At 46.0% G+C, this 24,809-nt stretch overlaps 1 protein-coding gene across 1 annotated transcript in view; it reads right to left on the bottom strand.

The window, feature by feature from the left end:
- Nucleotides 1-1,603: 1,603 nt before the first annotated feature.
- Nucleotides 1,604-24,809, bottom strand: part of LOC117505876 (4-aminobutyrate aminotransferase, mitochondrial-like) — a 170,604-nt gene continuing 147,398 nt past the window's right edge. The window contains exons 8-9 of the mRNA XM_034165411.1: nucleotides 6,008-6,128; nucleotides 1,604-1,632 (exon numbers count right to left, since the gene is read on the bottom strand). Coding sequence (XP_034021302.1) covers nucleotides 1,604-1,632; nucleotides 6,008-6,128 — 150 coding nt within the window. The remainder of the gene's footprint in view (nucleotides 1,633-6,007; nucleotides 6,129-24,809) is intronic.

Genomic DNA, 24,809 nt, shown 5'->3' with positions numbered 1-24,809 from the left:
TATTCCGGGACGGCTAACAAAACAGCTTCAACCCTTGGATATCAGTGTGAGCAGAGTTGACGCTGAGAGCTGCATGGGAGCACTGAGCGACGGCGGAGGATTAGCGTCTGCACTTGGAAGGAGCTGGATCAACACCACTGGGCGGTCATGAGCTGCGCAGGTAGGCGCTGCATGGTTCGGCTCGCAATGTGGTCCGCAAAATACAAACATATCCGTAGGTAAAATGCAGCTCACGAGAGGGCACTCAAGGCTTGTGTGACTGTTCCTGCGACTTCTGACTACCATAGAAAAATAAAAATTTCAACGTTACTGATAACTTAACAAGACAACGGAGAAGGCCAGAAAAAATGCCACCAAAAAGAAAATCATACTCTGCAGATTGTAAGTTACGACTGGTGAAATATGCATCTGAAAACGGTAGCCATCACAATATTATCATCTGAACTTTTCATGTTAAGTTAACATACCTGTATGTCCATGGGACTTATAGTCCAGTGCAACTTATTTATGGTTTATTTTTCTTTATAATGATAAAGTGGCTGGTGCGACTTATACTCCGGTGCGACTTATTTATGGTTTATTTTTCTTTATAATGGATAAAGTGGCTGGTGCGACTTATACTCCGGTGCGACTTATAGTCCGGAAAATACGGTAACTGTTTTTGTTCCTCGCCAGCAGTACCAGATCCGACAAGTGGAGGCAGTGGCCACCTGGGAGTTCGGGACTTGGCGGCTCCAGTATTCCCGGGGTTCGGTGGCGGAGGAAATCGTGTGGTTCCGGTTCTGCTTTGGACAGACGTCTTTTATCTTCGAGCCTGCCCACACGACACATTTTTGTGAATTGACTTCATTGACTATTATTGTAATCTGCTGTGTTTGTTGTGCTTATTCACAACAGTAAAGTGTTGTTATTTGACTTCCTCCATTGTCCGTTCATTTGCGCCCCCTGTTGTTGGTCCGTGTTCCTACACTTTCACAACACAATACTTATTATTGATGCTCTGTAGGCCTGGTTGATTTCAGTGAGACCCAGACCTCCTTCTCTGCGAGGGAGATATATTCTGTCCATGCACTGATTTCTGTACGTGACTTTGTGGAGGGTGAGCATCTTCCTGGTTTTCATGTCCAACTTATTAAGCTCACGCTGTGGCCAGTCAACTATGCCAAACCCATAGGTCACCACTGGTATTGCAAACTGGTTTATGGCTGTATGTTTTCTGTTTTTGTCTTTTTACCTTTTGTGATTGTGCATTTTGAACATTTGTCCAGTCCAAATTCCACACCAATGTCTTTGGAGAACTTATGGACAGTTTCCACGAGCTGACTGAGTCCCTCCTTTGTGTTGGCATAGTTTTTCCAATCATCCATGAACAGCAGATGGTTCACAAGTTTTTGATGTTTCTTCCCTCTGTCTCTACTTAAGTCATATCTGATGTCATGCTCCTTCAGGATCTTGCTGAGCAGGTCTATGATTAAACAGAATAAAAGTAGTGAGAGTCTGTCTCCCTGGAATATTCCTCTCTGAACTCGTACGTCTGGGATTGTTATTTGTCCCTCTGTGTGATTTAGGGTGATGGTGGTGTTCCACTTGTTCATTTGTGCTCTCAGGAAAGATCTTCTTTCCTCATTGATGCTGTAGAGTTCTAAACACCTCATGATCCAGGAGTGTGGTACACTGTCAAATGCCTTTTTGTAATCAATCCAAGCCATGCTGAGGTTCCTCCTCCTTTTTTGGCAGTCCTCCAGGATAGATTTGTCTATCAGTAACTGGTCTTTAGCTCCTAATCTTTTTCTGGAACAACCTTTTGTTCATTTTCCAGGTAGCCACCAGTGTCCAGATGTTCATAAATGTCATCAGCTATGATTCCTGTCAGTCATTTGATTTGTATGTTGTTGTTAGGCAGCAGATGGGTCTGTACTTGTTGTGAAAGTGTAGTGACACGGACCCACAACAGGGGGCGCAAATGAACGGTCAATAGATGAGCCAAAAAGTAACAATTTAATGTTGTGAAATGTGCACAACGAATATACAGACAATGTCAGAATATGATTACAGTCAAATTACAAAGGTGACGTGTGGGCAGGCTCAAGGATAGAAGACGTCTGTCCTGAGAAGAGCCGGAACCACACGATTTCTGCCACCACCGAACCTGGTGAATACTGGAGCCGCCAAGTCCCGAATTCCCAGGTGATCACCGTCTCCGACTGTCGGATCTGGTACTGCTGGCGAGAACAAAGACAGCCAAGTGTGGGTGTGTGTACACCCAGTAACAACAACGGTGGGAATGCCACCTCCACCTCTCACTCAATATGTGATGAGTACCGCAGTGATTCCTCAGGGAAAAAGAGTGCCGTCCTGCACTCACTCAGCTTCCACAGATAGAGGAACCGGTACTCCTGCAAACACTCACAATATACAGATATATTGTAACACAAAATGGCTGAGGATATTACCTTCAATGAAGTACGATATCTCGGCGATGAGGTGGAGATGACGTCTGGGTTTTATGGAGTGAGGTGATGAAGAATGAGTGACAGCTGTCAGGAAGTAATGAGTAACAGCTGTCACTCCCGGCTGTGTCCGTGGCGGCAGCGCCCTCTCGTGCCTGAAGCCCGCACTTCAGGCAAGGTGCCCTCTGGTGGTGGGCCAGCAGTACCTCCTCTTCTGGCGGCCCACACAACAGTACTTGTTGGGTAGTTGTGTTTCCTTGGTCTTTGGTAGTAGGCGCATGTGCGTGTATGTGCATGGGTGTGCGTGTGTGTTTATGTGCATGGGTGTGCGTGTGTGTTTATGTGCATGGGTGTGCGTGTGTGTTTATGTGCATGTGCATGGGTGTACGTGTGTGTTTATGTGCATGGGTGTACGTGTGTGTTTATGTGCATGGGTGTGCGTGTGTGTTTATGTGCATGTGCATGGGTGTGCGTGTGTGTTTATGTGCATGTGCATGGGTGTACGTGTGTGTTTATGTGCATGGGTGTGCGTGTGTGTTTATGTGCATGGGTGTGCGTGTGTGTTTATGTGCATGTGCATGGGTGTGCATGTGTGTTTATGTGCATGTGCATGGGTGTACGTGTGTGTTTATGTGCATGTGCATGGGTGTACGTGTGTGTTTATGTGCATAGGTGTGCATGTGTGTTTATGTGCATGTGCATGGGTGTACGTGTGTGTTTATGTGCATAGGTGTGCGTGTGTTTATGTGCATGGGTGTGCGTGTGTGTTTATGTGCATGTGCATGGGTGTACGTGTGTGTTTATGTGCATAGGTGTGCGTGTGTTTATGTGCATGTGCATGGGTGTGCGTGTGTGTTTATGTGCATGTGCATAGGTGTGCGTGTGTGTTTATGTGCATGTGCATGGGTGTACGTGTGTGTTTATGTGCATAGGTGTGCGTGTGTGTTTATGTGCATGGGTGTACGTGTGTGTTTATGTGCATAGGTGTGCGTGTGTTTATGTGCATGGGTGTGCGTGTGTGTTTATGTGCATGTGCGTACGTGTGTGTTTATGTGCATAGGTGTGCGTGTGTGTTTATGTGCATGGGTGTGCGTGTGTGTTTATGTGCATAGGTGTGCGTGTGTGTTTATGTGCATGTGCATAGGTGTGTGTGTGTGTTTATGTGCATGTGCATGGGTGTGCGTGTGTGTTTATGTGCATGTGCATGGGTGTGCGTGTGTGTTTATGTGCATGTGCATGGGTGTACGTGTGTGTTTATGTGCATAGGTGTGCGTGTGTGTTTATGTGCATGTGCATGGGTGCACGTGTGTGTTTATGTGCATAGGTGTGCGTGTGTTTATGTGCATGTGCATGGGTGTGCGTGTGTGTTTATGTGCATAGGTGTGCGTGTGTGTTTATGTGCATGTGCATAGGTGTGCGTGTGTGTTTATGTGCATGTGCATGGGTGTACGTGTGTGTTTATGTGCATAGGTGTGCGTGTGTGTTTATGTGCATGTGCATGGGTGTACGTGTGTGTTTATGTGCATGTGCATGGGTGTACGTGTGTGTTTATGTGCATAGGTGTGCGTGTGTGTTTATGTGCATGTGCATAGGTGTGCGTGTGTGTTTATGTGCATGTGCATGGGTGTACGTGTGTGTTTATGTGCATAGGTGTGTGTGTGTGTTTATGTGCATGTGCATGGGTGTACGTGTGTGTTTATGTGCATGTGCATGGGTGTACTTGTGTGTTTATGTGCATAGGTGTGCGTGTGTGTTTATGTGCATGTGCATGGGTATGCATGTGTGTTTATGTGCATAGGTGTGCGTGTGTGTTTATGTGCATGTGCATGGGTGTGCGTGTGTGTTTATGTGCATGTGCATGGGTGTACGTGTGTGTTTATGTGCATAGGTGTGCATGTGTGTTTATGTGCATGTGCATGGGTGTGCGTGTGTGTTTATGTGCATGTGCATGGGTGTACGTGTGTGTTTTTGATACTGTTGACCATAAAATTTTATTACAGAGATTAGAGCATGCCATAGGTATTAAAGGCACTGTGCTGCGGTGGTTTGAATCATATTTGTCTAATAGATTACAATTTGTTCATGTAAATGGGGAATCTTCTTCACAGACTAAAGTTAATTATGGAGTTCCACAAGGTTCTGTGCTAGGACCAATTTTATTCACTTTATACATGCTTCCCTTAGGCAGTATTATTAGACGGTATTGCTTAAATTTTCATTGTTACGCAGATGATACCCAGCTTTATCTATCCATGAAGCCAGAGGACACACACCAATTAGCTAAACTGCAGGATTGTCTTACAGACATAAAGACATGGATGACCTCTAATTTCCTGCTTTTAAACTCAGATAAAACTGAAGTTATTGTACTTGGCCCCACAAATCTTAGAAACATGGTGTCTAACCAGATCCTTACTCTGGATGGCATTACCCTGACCTCTAGTAATACTGTGAGAAATCTTGGAGTCATTTTTGATCAGGATATGTCATTCAAAGCGCATATTAAACAAATATGTAGGACTGCTTTTTTGCATTTACGCAATATCTCTAAAATCAGAAAGGTCTTGTCTCAGAGTGATGCTGAAAAACTAATTCATGCATTTATTTCCTCTAGGCTGGACTATTGTAATTCATTATTATCAGGTTGTCCTAAAAGTTCCCTAAAAAGCCTTCAGTTAATTCAAAATGCTGCAGCTAGAGTACTGACGGGGACTAGAAGGAGAGAGCATATCTCACCCATATTGGCCTCTCTTCATTGGCTTCCTGTTAATTCTAGAATAGAATTTAAAATTCTTCTTCTTACTTATAAGGTTTTGAATAATCAGGTCCCATCTTATCTTAGGGACCTTGTAGTACCATATCACCCCAATAGAGCGCTTCGCTCTCAGACTGCAGGCTTACTTGTAGTTCCTAGGGTTTGTAAGAGTAGAATGGGAGGCAGAGCCTTCAGCTTTCAGGCTCCTCTCCTGTGGAACCAGCTCCCAATTCAGATCAGGGAGACAGACACCCTCTCTACTTTTAAGATTAGGCTTAAAACTTTCCTTTTTGCTAAAGCTTATAGTTAGGGCTGGATCAGGTGACCCTGAACCATCCCTTAGTTATGCTGCTATAGACGTAGACTGCTAGGGGGTTCCCATGATGCACTGTTTCTTTCTCTTTTTGCTCTGTATGCACCACTCTGCATTTAATCATTAGTGATTGATCTCTGCTCCCCTCCACAGCATGTCTTTTTCCTGGTTCTCTCCCTCAGCCCCAACCAGTCCCAGCAGAAGACTGCCCTTTTTCCTTCCCACTGTAGCCAAGTGCTTGCTCACAGGGGGTCGTTTTGACCGTTGGGGTTTTACATAATTATTGTATGGCTTTTGCCTTACAATATAAAGCGCCTTGGGGCAACTGTTTGTTGTGATTTGGCGCTATATAAAAAAATTGATTGATTGATTGATTTATGTGCATGGGTGTGTGTGTGTGTTTATGTGCATGTGCATGGGTGTGCGTGTGTGTTTATGTACATAGGTGTGCGTGTGTGTTTATGTGCATGTGCATGGGTGTGTGTGTGTGTGTGTGTGTGTGTGCGCGCACACTTACCCGGTACCAGATAAACATGGATTTGTAGGCGTTTTCATTGGAACAGGAGCCACAGGCCATCGTCTGAACGCGGTTCATTCCTCTGGGAGACACCTAACAGGACACACAGAGGGTCAGAGGTCACCAAACGCCCTTACACACCGCACAGAGGGCAAAGTTTACAAAAATACTACACGACACAAAGTGTGTGATGTCACCACTGTTAAATAAAACAGTCACTAACAGCTAATGTGTCACATTGCTATTTAGTGTCATTGAAATCTGACACATTAGCTACATAATAACAACTGTATTAATAGTATATGGCTAATTTGTGGGTGGCACGGTGGATTAGTGGTTAGCACTGCTGCCTTACAGCAAGGAAACTGTGGGATCAATTCCCACCTGCAGCCTTTCTGTGTGGAGTGTCTGTGTGGGTTCTCTCCACCTTAGTCCCACATCCAAAGACATGCAGGTTCGGTGGACTGGAAACTTTAAATTGACTGTGTTTGTTTGTCTGTCTGTGTCCCTGTGACAGCCTGGCGTCCTGTCCAGGATGTCCCCCGCCTCACGCCCTGTGACTGCTGGGACAGGCTCCACCCCCGTGACCCTAACCCTGTGGCATCAGTGCCTGTATGGTCATCTCAACAACTGCACCCTGATTTGGATGTTGCTTTGATATCCTGTTTTCTGTTTCTTCAGCTTTGTAAAACCTTGCAACTGTTAGCATGGCCCAAGCAGAGGGTCACCCCTGTGAGTCTGGTCTGCTTGAGATTTCTTCCTCAAATCATCAGAGGGAGTTTTTCTTACCACTGTCGCCTGTGTTCTTGTTCTTGGTTCGACCTGACTCATGTGAAGCACCTTGAGGCAGCTTTGTTGTGATTTGGTGCTAGAGATAAATTTAAAAACTGACCTGAATTAACCCTTAACTTGAGTAATAGTGCAGCAGATAAATTCATTTATTCAGTGAAATACTGCACTTATACAAAGAAACATGACATTTTCTACACATCTTCTTCATAGGTTAAGTCATCATTTTCACTGGATGGCCACCATGAACTTTTGATCACGTCAATTATGCCCTCCTGGCCATATACAACAAAAATATAAATGCAACACTTTTGGTTTTGCTCCCATTTTGTATGAGATGAACTCAAAAATCTAAAACTTTTTCCACATACACAATATCACCATTTCCCTCAAATATTGTTCACAAACCAGTCTAAATCTGTGATAGTGAGCACTTCTCCTTTGCTGAGATAATCCATCCCACCTCACAGGTGTGCCATATCAAGATGCTGATTAGACACCATGATTAGTGCACAGGTGTGCCTTAGACTGCCCACAATAAAAGGCCACTCTGAAAGGTGCAGTTTTGTTTGATTGGGGGGGGGGATACCAGTCAGTATCTGGTGTGACCACCATTTGCCTCATGCAGTGCAACACATCTCCTTCACATAGAATTGATCAGGTTGTCAATTGTGGCCTGTGGAATGTTGGTCCACTCCTCTTCAATGGCTGTGCGAAGTTGCTGGATATTGGCAGGAACTGGTACATGCTGTCGTATACGCCGGTCCAGAGCATCCCAAACATGCTCAATGGGTGACATGTCCGGTGAGTATGCCGGCCATGCAAGAACTGGGACATTTTCATTTTCGTCACGGTATCTCTGTGCATTCAAAATGCCATCAATAAAATGCACCTGTGTTCTTCGTCCATAACAGACGCCTGCCCATACCATAACCCCACCGCCACCATGGGCCACTCGATCCACAACGTTGACATCAGAAAACCGCTCACCCACACGACGCCACACACGCTGTCTGCCATCTGCCCTGAACAGTGTGAACCGGGATTCATCCATGAAGAGAACACCTCGAACTGGAGTCAGGTCGAGACCCCGATGAGGACGCCGAGCATGCAGATGAGCTTCCCTGAGACGGTTTCTGACAGTTTGTGCAGAAATTCTTTGGTTATGCAAACCGATTGTTTCAGCAGCTGTCTGAGTGGCTGGTCTCAGACGATCTTGGAGGTGAACATGCTGGATGTGGAGGTCCTGGGCTGGTGTGGTTACACGTGGTCTGCGGTTGTGAGGCTGGTTGGATGTACTGCCAAATTCTCTGAAACGCCTTTGGAGATGGCTTATGGTAGAGAAATGAACATTCAATACACGAGCAACAGCTCTGGTTGACATTCCTGCTGTCAGCATGCCAATTGCACGCTCCCTCAAATCTTGCGACATCTGTGGCATTGTGCTGTGTGATAAAACTGCACCTTTGAGAGTGGCCTTTTATTGTGGGCAGTCTAAGGCACACCTGTGCACTAATCATGGTGTCTAATCAGCATCTTGATATGGCACACCTGTGAGGTGGGATGGATTATCTCAGCAAAGGAGAAGTGCTCACTACCACAGATTTAGACTGGTTTGTGAACAATATTTGAGGGAAATGGTGATATTGTGTATGTGGAAAAAGTTTTAGATTTTTGAGTTCATCTCATACAAAATGGGAGCAAAACCAAAAGTGTTGTGTTTATATTTTTGTTGAGTATATTTGAGTTTCTTTGTTGGTTTTATAGAGCCTATGAAATGTCAGTTGGCAAAAGCATTGTGTTTTTTTCTTAACATTTGGAAAAGCACACATAAAACAAGATGGCCATCAAAATCATTAGTTGTTTGTCATATTTAATTTGAAAATAAATATTCGCTTCTAAAATGTGAGAATGTTCTATGACAGTCATTCTAGCACATACGTTTCTGACCATTTCTGGATGTCTTTGTATAATCTAGATAGTAGTTTTAGTGAACTACGTAGTTGGTGAATGTCAGTGCACAACCAGGGCACACTGGTGACTTTACTGCAGTGAAACTCAACATGGGGTTCAGTGTCAGCTGTGCAGCAGTTGTGGTTGGCATTCGGTCAAGGTTCGGGCCTTCGCTGGCTTCCCATCCACGACCTGTCAGACTATGTAGGCCAAGAGAGGGGCACAGGAATGCCATTCTTCCATGCCTTCACTGGCTGTGATGTGGTCTCAGCCTTTAGAAACAAAGGGAAGAGGACAGCTTGGCAAACTTGGGATATGTTCCCAGAGGCTACCCCAGTATTTTCTAAACTGAGCAAGTACCCTCCGTCCATTGAGGATGCAGACATGGAGATTGTGGAGAAGTTTGTGGTTCTCATGTATGACAGATCCAGCACTGTTGACAGTGTAGATGAAGGCAGACTTGACCTGTTTGCCAGGAAGCAGAGGTCGTATGAAGCCATCCCTCCTACCAGTGCAGCTCTGCTTCAACACACCAAACGTGCAGCATACCAGGCAGGATGCATATGGGCTCAGGCAATACGACGTCAGCCAGAAGCAGAGAGTCCATCTGATTGGGGCTGGGAGAAAGCAGGTGATGAGTGGAAGGTCTACTGGACAGCCAACTCATCTATGGCAAAGAGTTGTGAACAACTCACCAAATGTGGCTGCAACTCTGACTGCCATGGCAGGTGCAAATGCCGCAGGCTCGGACTAGCTTGTACAGCTTTGTGCAGTTGCAAATGTGACCTGTAAGCTGTCTCCTGAATGAGCTTATGATTTTTGTATGTGTTTGCTGAGTTAGTCAGCCTAATGTCTTTTGGAAAAGGACACATCTTCTTCCTGTCTGGCCTGAAGTTTTTTTTTTAGCTACAAACCCACAAGCCACATAAATGAGCTCATACTTTTTTTTATTGATCTTCATTTGCTTATACTTACAGAATACAATTAAAATAGTACAAAGTGAAAGTGGTAAATATATTTTTCTTCCAAAAGGTGCACTAAATCAAATCATTGTCCGGCAAGACTGCCACTCATACAGTGCATATTTACCAGCTTGGAACTGCAAAACTGAACCAGTGTCACAGTGATGCACATCTGGATCAGTTCTATTTCCCCTAGATTGTTATATGGCTGGGGGGGGGCCTGGCTGCCGGTTTGTTTCTGTTTTTTGGTTTTCCTCCCAGGTGGCTTGCGTTTGGGACTGAGTGGCTGTGTTGCTGAGGCTGTCAGGACCTCACCCTGATCACCTGCGACTCGTCAGGACTCACAGCTGTGGTGCATCTGGATGGATTGGAACATGTTGGCATTTAAGACTGGAGTGCACAGTGTGTATTTGCCAGAGACTCGACCTTGTGACCAGACGGGTGAGATCGTCGTCTCGGGAGCCATCTCATCAGCAGCGGATGCTGAGAACGTCCAGGTTTGATGCACAGTCTGTGAAAGAGGAGGGGGTGAGGTCTCACGCTCGTCAGCACACTTCCTGAGGTACGTTAGATTTTGTGACTAACAGTTATACAGTCAGTAAATGTGGTGTCCCTCACACCTTATTGTATTGAGCTGTTTGTTAGTCATGTATCAGCTTCCACTGCAGTGGAGTTTTGTGAACTGGATGTTCCATGCCTGCAGGTTGGGAAGCTGATCAGTAATCAAGCCAGGAAGTGTTTGCTGTTTGTACACCTTTAAGTGTTCTGTGTGTAGAGTGTGGACTCACATAATGGTTCCTTCTTTCACAGACTCGGTTGTTGCGGCCACCTGGGGGGTGTCAGCGGGGTCCTTGGGTCCGAAACAGCTTCTGGCTCCGGACCGTTAGCGCTGCTGGGAGCGCACCACGCCAGGCCGCACCTTTTGTTATTATATTATCACTGTTATGTATTAAATTGAGTTAGCCTTTGTACCGTGCTCTGCTTATTTCATACTGGGTCCTTCAAACGCTGGTCGGTTCTCCGAGCTGCGTCCGACACATAACAGTAGTCTCTGGCCAAACATCACGGACCCAGCGGTAGCAGAGACGGTAACGCGCCGGGAAGGCGGCAGCAGACGTTCAGTGGTTATCCGGATCAGTTGCGGGGCTCTCCGCCCGGAAGGTGCGTGTTTGAGACCCATTACTGGATACTGATTTGTGCTCTCTTGCAGCCGTGTTCCTGTGTTGTGCCTTATCCGTGGGTCGTGGTGAAGTGTGACTGGCGACGGCTTCGCGTCACACTCCGACCGGATAAGAGGTGTAAACGGGAGCTGCAAGAGTGCGTTTGTAATGGGTTCACGCGCACGGCGGAGCTCTGTTAGCACGGGTCGCTGGGCTTCCTGTGTTACAGTCGTAGCCCCGTTTCCCCGGACAAAGGTAACTACTGCGTCTGTTGTATCAGCTCCGGCGTTATTTAGTTGAGCACATTTTGGTTGTGTGTTGCACTCAGCTGCGCACATAAGAGCAGCTCGTTTGTTTTTTCTGTCGCCAAAGGGGTTTTTTTCATTTTTTGCACTCTGGCTCCCCCTTGTGGTGACTGAATCACGTTACCGTCAAGCTCTTGAGTAGGAACAGGTGTGTTCCATTTGGTTGAGCTTGACGGTATAACTCACTGATTTGTTTTGTGTTAGTTCATTTTGTGTGGGTGTTTTTTGAGTTGGTTTTTGTGTGGGATTTTATTTTTTGTTGTCCACTATTTGTCTGGGGTTGTGACCCTGCAGCCTGTCTGAAAAAGAACAAAAAAAACAAAAAAGGGACCCAAACAACTGTGTGTTGGTCTGTTTGTTTTTTCTTTTATTTCTTTTTGTTTCACATCCCCAGGGTTAGATGGAACGGTCCCCTGGGGGGTGATGGGGTGGTACTTGGGTTGTTTTTTCTCTTTGTTTTTTGTTATGCCCTCTCTTCTCCTCTGACTCCAGCCGGGTGTGCCGTGGTGTCGGCATTGCTGGAGGGGTGCAGTTGGGTTGTGCTGGGCGTTTCCCAGGTAGCCTCTGCACCCGGGAGGGGAGGGGGGGGGTTTGGGGTATCTTTTTGTTTCCCCCCCCCTGTTTCCACCCTCAGGGTTTGACTGTGGTGTCCTCTGGGGGGGAAGGGCTGTAGGCCCATCTAGCCATGGACGGCCGGGGCTGGGTCCATTGGTCATGAGGGGAGGCGTCTCCTGGGGTTGACGAGTGGTCCTCTGGGAGGCGCTGGTAGTCCCCGTGGGTGACGTTGGATCCCAGAGGGACCTCGGTCGTGGTTATTACTCCTGGAGCTGGCGGGAGGCCCTCTGGGGGGTGTTGGTCCCTACATGTCGTTTGGGGGGGAGGAGGGGGGGTATTTTAGTATTTTTGTTTGTAAACTCAAGTTTGGGTTTTTCTTTTCTCCCCTTCCCTGGGGTTTGATGGAACGGTCCTCTGGGGAGGGGGGGGGGGGGGTGTTTTAGTATTTTTATTTGTAAGCTCAAGTTTGGGTTGTTTTTCTTTTCTCCCCTTCCCTGGGGTTTGATGGGACGGTCCCCTGGGGAGGGGGGGGTGTTTTGGTTGTTTGTGTTTTGTTTTATGACTAATTACACGTTTGGATAAAGGCTGACCGCACAGGTGTAAGAACTCCTGGCCACACCTGTGCTAAGAGACTGTCAGAAACAAGGGCAAAGATGCAGCCAGTTCAACCAGTCTGTTGGAGGATGAACGCAGACGCGGTTTCCAGCCATGGTCCCTGGAGGGGGGTGTTTCTCCTGGGCCAGGTGTGTGTGGTCGCCGGGAGGCTTCCCGTGAGGGTGGGGTACTGTTATATGGCTGGGGGGGCCTGGCTGCCGGTTTGTTTCTGTTTTTTGGTTTTCCTCCCAGGTGGCTTGCGTTTGGGACTGAGTGGCTGTGTTGCTGAGGCTGTCAGGACCTCACCCTGATCACCTGCGACTCGTCAGGACTCGCAGCTGTGGTGCATCTGGATGGATTGGAACATGTTGGCATTTAAGACTGGAGTGCACAGTGTGTATTTGCCAGAGACTCGACCTTGTGACCAGACGGGTGAGATCGTCGTCTCGGGAGCCATCTCATCAGCAGCGGATGCTGAGAACGTCCAGGTTTGATGCACAGTCTGTGAAAGAGGAGGGGGTGAGGTCTCACGCTCGTCAGCACACTTCCTGAGGTACGTTAGATTTTGTGACTAAGTTATACAGTCAGTAAATGTGGTGTCCCTCACACCTTATTGTATTGAGCTGTTTGTTAGTCATGTATCAGCTTCCACTGCAGTGGAGTTTTGTGAACTGGATGTTCCATGCCTGCAGGTTGGGAAGCTGATCAGTAATCAAGCCAGGAAGTGTTTGCTGTTTGTACACCTTTAAGTGTTCTGTGTGTACAGTGTGGACTCACATAATGGTTCCTTCTTTCACAGACTCGGTTGTTGCGGCCACCTGGGGGGTGTCGGCGGGGTCCTTGGGTCCGAAACAGCTTCTGGCTCCGGACCGTTAGCGCTGCTGGGAGCGCACCACGCCAGGCCGCACCTTTTGTTATTATATTATCACTGTTATGTATTAAATTCAGTTAGCCTTTGTACCGTGCTCTGCTTATTTCATACTGGGTCCTTCAAACGCTGGTCGGTTCTCCGAGCTGCGTCCGACACATAACATAGATATCTATAGTCCATCTTTTCATTCATGAATTCTGAAAATATTTCATGACAGGCAGAGATTGCATCTATAGGTATCTCACAACTCTTGCATTCAAAATAATTAAGGATACGTCAACGGTGTAATGGAACTAAAATTCCAGCCTTATAATTTGGAGTTTTCAATGCACTGTTGTGATTTGCTTCTATCTTCTTTATTATCACCATATGTTTGTGCATCATATATAGCAATACAAATCCTAGAATCAAGTTCTCTTACCAGACAAACAAAAAAAGAAAGTTTTCTATCGCAAAAGGGATTTTAGAGATTTTTCTCATAGCAAAAGGGTCCCTCGATGGTCATTTTGTTAAATATAATTCATCATAATGAAAAATATATTACTTCTGACTTATTAAATTAACTGTTATGCAAAATGGAACAGGAATGGAACATTTGAATGTGTATTTTTTATATGTATACCCAAAAAATGACAGAAATCGGTACAACTGGCGGCCATCTTGAAAAAATGGTGGCCATATTGAAATTTTGCGTGGCTATCCAAACTTTTCAAAAGAGTTGGTCCTAATGTGCCAAATCTTATGTTTCTTTGTATAACTGAAGTATTTTCTCCTATCTGCTGCACTATAAGCAGTTGAAGATGAGTGAGTGAGCTCATGCTAACATTTCAATTTAGCTCATGTCAAACACACATGACATGCACAACTTTAAGGTGAGTGCATGTTCTGTAAGCTGATGAAGACCCCGTCTCACCTTGGTGATTTAGCCAGCGTATGCTGACGTATTAAAAACACGCAGAACAGGATGGCGTATGTTTAATAAGTTACGGGTGAGTTTAGTATAAATTAAGAGCGTGTTGAAGCACGCTGGTATACAGCGTAGTATGGCAAGGTCATTAAAAAAACAATGCATGCCAGCGTATGTCTTATACATACCGCATATATGCAGGCCTCAAGTTACTAAGTTATGCACACGCCCACACCCGTTACTTCTGACTCATAAGTAGAAATAGGTTGATAATATCTAACGTGCTCAAAATATATGAGTAACTTGTTTTGAACCTGCATGTAACTTATCTGTGTTGATGTATTTGAAGTGTTCCAGGCGACCACAGACACTGAGCTTGTCAGCTACTGTATAATGGTATAATGGCATTTTCTCAGCACTCTTCAGCTGCGATCCCAAAATAATGCACCAGTTACAAAAGGGACATGCTAACGCGCTGCTATAGACTGATTAGGTGAACGCTGCCGTCCTCAGGTGAACAGTTCAGGCTGTTTCAAATATTAAAAGCATTCACACATGGAGTAATTATAAAGTCTTAATCTAAACTGTTTGTTTCAGTCGGATTCGTACGTACATAATGTACGTACATAAAGCCTCCTGGACAATGATGTCTAAAAACACTTTAATTCCTTGTTGTGGCTGAAGAAACGTAGCGTTTTTAAAGAAGTCCCTCTGTGTTTTGTGTGTTTCTCAGCCTGAACCGGAGAATGCCGGCGCTTTGTGCCGCAACAAGAAAACTGACTTGTTTTAAATCGAATCAATTTTATTTCTATAGCGCCAAATCACAACAAACAGTTGCCCCAAGGTGCTTTATCAATCAATCAAGGCGTCAGCTGATCGGTGAAATCAGCTGCTGGAGTGGGTGGTTGCAAAGAAAGCCTGCATCCTCATGGCCCTTTCTGGAACGAGTCTCTGTACAGTTAGACAGAAAGATTTTTTAACTTTTAATTAAATACGTACTGTAAATGCTTTTTTTTCTGCTGAGCACATCATCCAGCGATCACATGGTGTGTCGCAACATCCGATCCGCTCCACACGCAGAACTGGTTACCGGTAATTTTAACTTTTCTTTTTTCCTTTGTGCATCATGAGATAATGTCATGGCGCAGCCAGGATCGCCTGGTGTCTGTGCTAAATGAGCCGTTAAGGCGCTGTGACGTTTTCAACTTGTAGCACAAACACAGAGAAACGGTTGGGATGGGGGGGAGGGGGTGTGTGTGTGTGTGTGTGAGGGAGATAGAGGTTCGGCTAACTGATCAAACGGGAGGAACAACTGTAGCGCAAAGTGCCAGAGGGACTTTTCTTCATCCATGACAAGTAAAACTTTATATTCATTGTGTGTGTGTGTGTGTGTGTGTGAATTTACACCGCATGACTGCACCGCAGACATAGGGCCCCGTCGCACCACAGACAGAGGGTCCCGTCGCACAATGGCAACTTGTAATCTAAAAAGTGATGTCATCAGCTTTATTCCATTAAAAATGAACAGAATAATTATGTTACTGGCAGTTATGGGTACAGTGAGGAAAATAAGTATTTGAACACCCTGCAGTTTTGTAAGTTCTCCCACTTAGAAATCATGGAGGGGTCTGAAATTTTCATCTTAGGTGCATGTCCACTGTGAGAGACATAATCTAAAAAGAAAAAAAATCCGGAAATCACAATGTATGATTTTTTAATAATTTATTTGTATGTTACTGCTGCAAATAAGTATTTGATCACCTACCAACCAGCAAGAATTGTGTCTCTCACAGACCTGTTAATTTTTCTTTAAGAAGCCCTCTTATTCTGCACTCTTGGTTTAAAATCCTGCAGGGCAGCAAGGTCCCCCTGCTCAAGCCAGCACATGTCCAGGCCCATTTGAAGTTCACCACAGACCATCTGGATGATCCAGAGGAGGCATGGGAGAAGGTCATGTGGTCAGATGAGACCAGAATAGAACTTTTTGGAATCAACTCCAATTACCATGTTTAGAGGATGAGAACAACCCCAAGAAAACCATCCCAACCATGAAGCATGGGGGTGGAAACATCATACTCTGGGGGTGCTCTTCTGAAAAGGGGACAGGACGACTGCACCGTATTGAAGGGAGGATGGATGGGGTCATGTATTGCGTGATTTTGGCAAACAACCTCCTTCCCTCAGTAAGAGCATTGAAGATGGGTCATGGCTGGGTCTTCCAGCATGACAATGACCCCAAACACACAGCCAGGGCAACTAAGGAGGGGCTCCGTAAGAAGCATTTCAAGGTCCTGGAGTGGCCTGGCCAGTCTCCAGACCTGAGCTCAATAGAAAATCTTTGGAGGGAGCTGAAACTACAAACCTGAAAGATCTAGAGATGATCTGTATGGAGGAGTGGACCAAAATCCCTGCTGCAGTGTGTGAAAACCTGGTGAAAAACTACAGGAAACGTTTGACCTCTGTAACTGCAAACAAAGGCTACTGTACCAAATATTAACATTGATTTTCACAGGTGTTCAAATACTTATTTGCAGCAGTAACATACAAATAAATTATTAAAAAATCATACATTGTGATTTCTGGATTTTTTTTTTTTAGATTCTGTCTCTCACAGTGGACATGCACCTAAGATGAAAATTTCAGACCCCTCCATGATTTCTAAGTGGGAGAACTTGCAAAATCGCAGGGTGTTCAAATACTTATTTTCCTCACTGTAGTTATTACATGATTGACTGGCATATGCCCACCGCTCTAACTGTAATAGCAGTAACTCCCAAAGTTTGGGTCGGGGTCCCCTGGTGAGCTGTAAAGGTACTGCAGATGGTCTGTAAGATTATTAAATAACAGTAAAATGTCCTTAAAGCTGTACAGCCTCTGGGGTTTTAAGATTTAAGTCATGAAAATAATTTTCTTTTCACCACTGTGATTATAAAAAAGTAGCCTTTAAATAAGGGATTCATAATAGGACATGGACAATATGATCAAAATTTATGTTGTCCCCAAAAAATTGATAAATAGCGACCAGTACATTCTAGGATAGCAACGTCATACATCCCATAGGGACTTATTTTGTGGTTTGATGTTCTACTGGTGGTTGGCTCTCACTGCGGTATTGTATCACTTCCTGTTCCGGAGCACAGCGGTGTTTTGCTGTATCTGTTAGCTGTTTAATCTGCGCAGTTAGATTGATCTAGTTATCTAGATTACGATTTGTTTCCCAGTGTAATCTTTACGTGCCTTAACTAAAGCACTCCTTCTGCTGAATCACCTCTAAATTATTTACACATTATTCACTTTGCGTGTTTTTAGGAATCCGCTAGCTTAGCGTAGCTACTTCCTCGGCCTCCTTTAGCAGTAACGGTACTTGTAATAAGTGTAGCTTATTCGTAGCTTTGGAGGCCAGGCTGGGCGAATTGGAGACTCGGCTCCGCACCGTGGAAAATTCTACAGCTAGCCAGGCCCCTGTAGTCGGTGCGGACCAAGGTAGCTTAGCCGCCGTTAGTTACCCCCTGGCAGATCCCGAGCAGCCGGGAAAGCAGGCTGACTGGGTGACTGTGAGGAGGAAGCGTAGCCCTAAACAGAAGCCCCGTGTACACCGCCAACCCGTTCACATCTCTAACCGTTTTTCCCCACTCGACGACACACCCGCCGAGGCTCAAACTCTGGTTATTGCCGACTCTGTTTTGAGAAATGTGAAGTTAGCGACACCAGCAACCATAGTCAATTGTCTTCCGGGGGCCAGAGCAGGCGACATTGAAGGAAATTTGAAACTGCTGGCTAAGGCTAAGCGTAAATTTGGTAAGATTGTAATTCACGTCAGCAGTAATGACACCCGGTTACGCCAATCGGAGGTCACTAAAATTAACATTAAATCGGTGTGTAACTTTGCAAAAACAATGTCGGACTCTGTAGTTTTCTCTGGGCCCCTCCCCAATCGGACCGGGAGAGACATGTTTAGCCGCATGTTCTCCTTGAATTGCTGGCTGTCTGAGTGGTGTCCAAAAAATGAGGTGGGCTTCATAGATAATTGGCAAAGCTTCTGGGGAAAACCTGGTCTTGTTAGGAGAGACGGCATCCATCCCACTTTGGATGGAGCAGCTCTCATTTCTAGAAATCTGGCCAATTTTCTTAAATCCTCCAAACCGTGACTATCCAGGGTTGGGACCAGGAAGCAGAGTTGTAGTCTTACACACCTCTCTGCAGCTTCTCTCCCCCTGCCATCCCCTCATTACCCCATCCCCGTAGAGACGGTGCCTGCTCCCAGACTACCAATAACCAGCAAAAATCTATTTAAGCATAAAAATTCAAAAAGAAAAATAATATAGCACCTTCAACTGCACCACAGACTAAAACAGTTAAATGTGGTCTATTAAACATTAGGTCTCTCTCTTCTAAGTCCCTGTTGGTAAATGATATAATAATTGATCAACATATTGATTTATTCTGCCTTACAGAAACCTGGTTACAGCAGGATGAATATGTTAGTTTAAATGAGTCAACACCCCCGAGTCACACTAACTGTCAGAATGCTCGTAGCACGGGCCGGGGCGGAGGATTAGCAGCAATCTTCCATTCCAGCTTATTAATTAATCAAAAACCCAGACAGAGCTTTAATTCATTTGAAAGCTTGACTCTTAGTCTTGTCCATCCAAATTGGAAGTCCCAAAAACCAGTTTTATTTGTTATTATCTATCGTCCACCTGGTCGTTACTGTGAGTTTCTCTGTGAATTTTCAGACCTTTTGTCTGACTTAGTGCTTAGCTCAGATAAGATAATTATAGTGGGCGATTTTAACATCCACACAGATGCTGAGAATGACAGCCTCAACACTGCATTTAATCTATTATTAGACTCTATTGGCTTTGCTCAAAAAGTAAATGAGTCCACCCACCACTTTAATCATATCTTAGATCTTGTTCTGACTTATGGTATGGAAATAGAAGACTTAACAGTATTCCCTGAAAACTCCCTTCTGTCTGATCATTTCTTAATAACATTTACTCTGATGGACTACCCAGCAGTAGGGAATAAGTTTCATTACAGTAGAAGTCTTTCAGAAAGCGCTGTAACTAGGTTTAAGGATATGATTCCTTCTTTATGTTCTCTAATGCCATATACCAACACAGTGCAGAGTAGCTACCTAAACTCTGTGAGTGAGATAGAGTATCTCAGACACAGACCTCAGGCCTCAGACAGTGGACTCATCTCTGTGCTTGTTCTGTTAGACTTCAGTGCAGTTTTTGATACTGTTGACCATAAAATTTTATTACAGAGATTAGAGCATGCCATAGGTATTAAAGGCACTGCGCTGCGGTGGTTTGAATCATATTTATCTAATAGATTACAATTTGTTCATGTAAATGGGGAATCTTCTTCACAGACTAAGGTTAATTATGGAGTTCCACAAGGTTCTGTGCTAGGACCAATTTTATTCACTTTATACATGCTTCCCTTATTCAGTATTATTAGTATTGTAGTTCCTAGGGATTGTAAGAGTAGAATGGGAGGCAGAGCCTTCAGCTTTCAGGCTCCTCTCCTGTGGAACCAGCTCCCAATTCAGATCAGGGAGACAGACACCCTCTCTACTTTTAAGATTAGGCTTAAAACTTTCCTTTTTGCTAAAGCTTATAGTTAGGGCTGGATCAGGTGACCCTGAACCATCCCTTAGTTATGCTGCTATAGACGTAGACTGTTGGGGGTTTCCATGATGCACTGAGTGTTTCTTTCTCTTTTTGCTCTGTATGCACCACTCTGCATTTAATCATTAGTGATCGATCTCTGCTCCCCTCCACAGCATGTCTTTTTCCTGGTTCTCTCCCTCAGCCCCAACCAGTCCCAGCAGAAGACTGCCCCTCCCTGAGCCTGGTTCTGCTGGAGGTTTCTTCCTGTTAAAAGGGAGTTTTTCCTTCCCACTGTAGCCAAGTGCTTGCTCACAGGGGGTCGTTTTGACCGTTGGGGTTTTACATAATTATTGTATGGCCTTGCCTTACAATATAAAGTGCCTTGGAGCAACTGTTTGTTGTGATTTGGCGCTATATAAAAAAATTGATTGATTGATTGATTGATTGATACTCTATCTCACTTACAGAGTTTAGGTAGCTACTCTGCACTGTGTTGGTATATGGCATTAGGGACAATAAAGAAGGAAACATATCCTTAAACCTAGTTACAGCACTTTCTGAAAGACCTCTAGTGTAATGAAACTTATTCCCCACTGATGGGTAGTCCATCAGAGTAAATGTAAATGTTATTAAGAAATGATCAGACAGAAGGGAGTTTTCAGGGAATACTGTTAAGTCTTCAATTTCCATACCATAAGTCAGAACAAGATCTAAGATATGATTAAAGTGGTGGGTGGACTCATTTACATTTTGAGCAAAGCCAATTGAGTCTAATAATAGATTAAATGCAGTGTTGAGGCTGTCATTCTCAGCATCTGTGTGGATGGATCGCCCACTATAATTATCTTATCTGAGCTAAGCACTAAGTCAGACAAAAGTTCTGAAAATTCACAGAGAAACTCACAGTAATGACCAGGTGGATGATAGATAACAACAAATCCCTCTGTGTGTGTGTGTGCACCTGTATATCCCTTGTGTGTGTGTCTGTGTTTGTGTGCGTGCTTGTGCACCTGTATATCCCTCTGTGTGTGTGTGTGTGTGTGTGTGTGTGTGTGTGTGTGTGTGTGCACCTGTATATCCCTCTGTGTGTGTGTGTGTGTGTGTGCACCTGTATATACCTCTGTGTGTGTGTCTGTGTGTGTGTGTGTAGGCGCACCTGTATATCCCTCTGTGTGTGTGTCTGTGTGTGTGTGTGTGTGTGTGCGCACCTGTATATCCCTCTGTGTGTGTGTGTGTGTGTGTGTGCACCTGTATGTCCCTCTGTGTGTGTGTGTGTCTGTGTGTGCGCACCTGTATATTCCTCTGTGTGTGTGTCTGTGTGTGTGTGTATCTGTGTGTGTGTGTGTGTGTGCACCTGTATATCCCTCTGTGTGTGTGTGTGTGCACCTCTATATCCCTCAGTGTGTGTGTGTGTGTGTGTGCACACCTGTATATCCCTCTGTGTGTGTGTGTGTGTGTGTGTGTGTGTGCACCTGTATATCCCCCTGTGTGTGTGTGTGCGTGCGCACCTGTATATCCCTCTGTCTGTGTGTGTACACCTGTATATCCCTCTGTGTGTGTGTGTGTGTGTGCACACCTGTATATCCCTCTGTCTGTGTGTGTGTGTGTGCACACCTGTACATCCCTCTGTGTGTGTGTCTGTGTGTGTGTGTGTCTGTGTGTGCACCTGTATATCCCTCTGTGTGTGTGTGTGTGTGTGTGTGTGCACACCTGTATATTCCTCTGTGTGTGTGTGTGTGTGCACACCTGTATATCCCTCTGTGTGTGTGTGTGTGTGCACCTGTATATCCCTCTGTGTGTGTGTGTGTGTGTGCACCTGTATATCCCTCTGTGTGTGTGTGTTTGCGTGCGCACCTGTATATCCCTCTGTGTGTGTGTGTGTGTGTACCTGTATATCCCTCTGTGTGTGTGTGTGTGTGTGTGTGTGTGTGTGCGCACCTGTATATCCCTCAGTGTGTGTGCGTGCGCACCTGTATATCCCTCTGTGTGTGTGTGTGTGCGCACCTGTATATCCCTCTGTGTGTGTGTGTGCGCGTGCGTGCGTGTGCACCTGTATATCCCTCTCTGTGTGTCTGTGTGTGTGTGTGCGTGCGCACCTGTATATCCCTCTGTGTGTGTGTGTGCGTGTGTGTGCACCTGTATATCCCTCTGTGTGTGTGTCTGTGTGTGTGTGCGTGTGCACCTGTATATCCCTCTGTGTGTGTGTCTGTGTGTGCGTGCGTATGCACCTGTATATCCCTCTGTGTGTGTCTCTGTGTGTGTGTGTGTGTGTGTGTGTGTGTGTGTGTGTGTAGGCGCACCTGTATATCCTTCTGTGTGTGTGTGTGTGTGTGCACCTGTATGTCCCTCTGAGTGTGTGTGTGTCTGTGTGTGCGCACCTGTATATTCCTCTGTGTGTGTCTGTGTGTGTATGTGTGTCTCTGTGTGTTTCTGTGTGTGTGCGCACCTGTATATCCCTCTGTTTGTGTGAGTGTGCACACCTGTATATCCCTCTGTGTGTGTGTGTGTGCACCTGTATATCCCTCAGTGTGTGTGTGTGTGTGTGCACACCTGTATATCCCTCTGTGTGTGTGTGTGTCCACACCTGTATATCCCTCTGTGTGTGTGTGTGTGTGTGTGTGTGTGCGTGCGCACCTGTATATCCCTCTGTGTGTGTCTGTGTGTCTGTGTGTGTGTGTGCGTGCGCACCTGTATATCCCTCTGTGTGTGTGTGTGTGTGTGTTTGCGCGTGTGTGTGCACCTGTATATCCCTCTGTGTGTGTGTCTGTGTGTGTGTGCGTGTGCACCTGTATATCCCTCTGTGTGTGCCTGTGTGTGTGTCTGTGTGTGTGTGAAGGCGCACCTGTATATCCCTCTGTGTGTGTGTCTGTGTGTGTGTGCGCACCTGTATATCCCTCTGTGTGTGTGTCTGTGTGTGTGTGTGTGTGCGCACCTGTATATCCCTCTGTGTGTGTGTGTGTGAAGGCGCACCTGTATATTCCTCTGTGTGTGTGTGTGTGTGTGTGCGCACCTGTATATCCCTCTGTGTGTGTGTGTGTGTGCACCTGTATGTCCCTCTGTGTGTGTGTGTGTCTGTGTGTGCGCACCTGTATATTCCTCTGTGTGTGTGTCTGTGTGTGTGTGTGTCTCTGTGTGTGTGTGTGTGTGTGTGCACCTGTATATCCCTCTGTGTGTGTGTGTGTGCACACCTGTATATCCCTCTGTGTGTGTGTGCACCTGTATATCCCTCAGTGTGTGTGTGTGTGTGTGTGTGTGTGTGTGCACACCTGTATATCCCTCTGTGTGTGTGTGTGTGTGTGCACACCTGTATATCCCTCTGTGTGTGTGTGTGTGTGTGCACCTGCATATCCATCTGTGTGTGTGTGTGTGTGTGTGTGTGTGTGCGTGCGCACCTGTATATCCCTGTGTCTGTGTGTGTACACCTGTATATCCCTCTGTGTGTGTGTGTGTGTGTGTGTGCACACCTGTACATCCCTCTGTGTGTGTGTGCACACCTGTACATCCCTCTGTGTGTGTGTCTGTGTGTGTGTGTGTCTGTGTGTCTGTGTGTGCACCTGTATATCCCTCTGTGTGTGTGTGTGCACACCTGTATATCCCTCTGTGTGTGTGTGTGCACCTGTATATCCCTCTGTGTGTGTGTGTGTGTGTGTACCTGTATATCCCTCTGTGTGTGTTTGTGTGTGTGTGTGCGCACCTGTATATCCCTCAGTGTGTGTGCGTGCGCACCTGTATATCTCTCTGTGTGTGTGTGTGTGTGCGCACCTGTATATCCCTTTGTGTGTGTGTGCGCACCTGTATATCGCTCTGTGTGTGTGTGTGTGTGTGTGTGTGTGTGTGTGTGCGTGCGCACCTGTATATCCCTCTGTGTGTGTGTGTGTGTGCGCGTGCGTGCGTGTGCACCTGTATATCCCTCTGTGTGTGTCTGTGTGTGTGTGTGCGTGCGCACCTGTATATCCCTCTGTGTGTGTGTGTGCACCTGTATATCCCTCTGTGTGTGTGTCTGTGTGTGTGTGCACCTGTATATCCCTCTGTGTGTGTCTGTGTGTCTGTGTGTGTGTGTGCGTGCGCACCTGTATATCCCTCTGTGTGTGTGTGTGTGTGCGCGTGTGTGTGCACCTGTATATCCCTCTGTGTGTGTGTCTGTGTGTGTGTGCGTGTGCACCTGTATATCCCTCTGTGTGTGCCTGTGTGTGTGTCTGTGTGTGCGTGCGTATGCACCTGTATATCCCTCTGTGTGTGTCTCTGTGTGTGTGTGTGTGTGTGCACCTGTATATCCCTCTGTGTGTGTCTGTGTGTCTGTGTGTGTGTGTGCACCTGTATATCCCTCTGTGTGTGTGTGTGTGCGCGTGCACCTGTATATCCCTCTGTGTGTGTGTGTGTGTGTGTGCGTGCACCTGTATATCCCTCTGTGTCTGTGTGTGTGTGTGTGTGCGTGCACCTGTATATCCCTCTGTGTCTGTGTCTGTGTGTGTGTGTGTGTGTGTGTGCGTGCACCTGTACATCCCTCTGTGTGTGTGTGCGTGTGCACCTGTATATCCCTCTGTGTGTGTGTGTGTGTGTGTGTGCGTGCACCTGTATATCCCTCTGTGTGTGTCTGTGTGTGTGTGCGTGTGCACCTGTATATCCCTCTGTGTGTGTGTCTGTGTGTGTGTGCGTGTGCACCTGTATATCCCTCTGTGTGTGCCTGTGTGTGTGTCTGTGTGTGCGTGCGTATGCACCTGTATATCCCTCTGTGTGTGTCTCTGTGTGTGTGTGTGTGTGCACCTGTATATCCCTCTGTGTGTGTCTGTGTGTCTGTGTGTGTGTGTGCACCTGTATATCCCTCTGTGTGTGTGTGTGTGTGCGCGTGCACCTGTATATCCCTCTGTGTGTGTGTGTGTGTGTGTGTGTGCACCTGTATATCCCTCTGTGTCTGTGTGTGTGTGTGTGTGCGTGCACCTGTATATCCCTCTGTGTCTGTGTCTGTGTGTGTGTGTGTGTGTGCGTGCACCTGTACATCCCTCTGTGTGTGTGTGCGTGTGCACCTGTATATCCCTCTGTGTGTGTGTGTGTGTGTG

This window comes from Thalassophryne amazonica, unplaced genomic scaffold, assembly GCF_902500255.1.
Source record: "Thalassophryne amazonica unplaced genomic scaffold, fThaAma1.1, whole genome shotgun sequence".
Taxonomy (NCBI): domain Eukaryota; kingdom Metazoa; phylum Chordata; class Actinopteri; order Batrachoidiformes; family Batrachoididae; genus Thalassophryne; species Thalassophryne amazonica.
The sequence above is the reverse complement of the archived record's forward strand: the minus strand, read 5'-3'. Positions and strand labels throughout refer to the sequence as shown.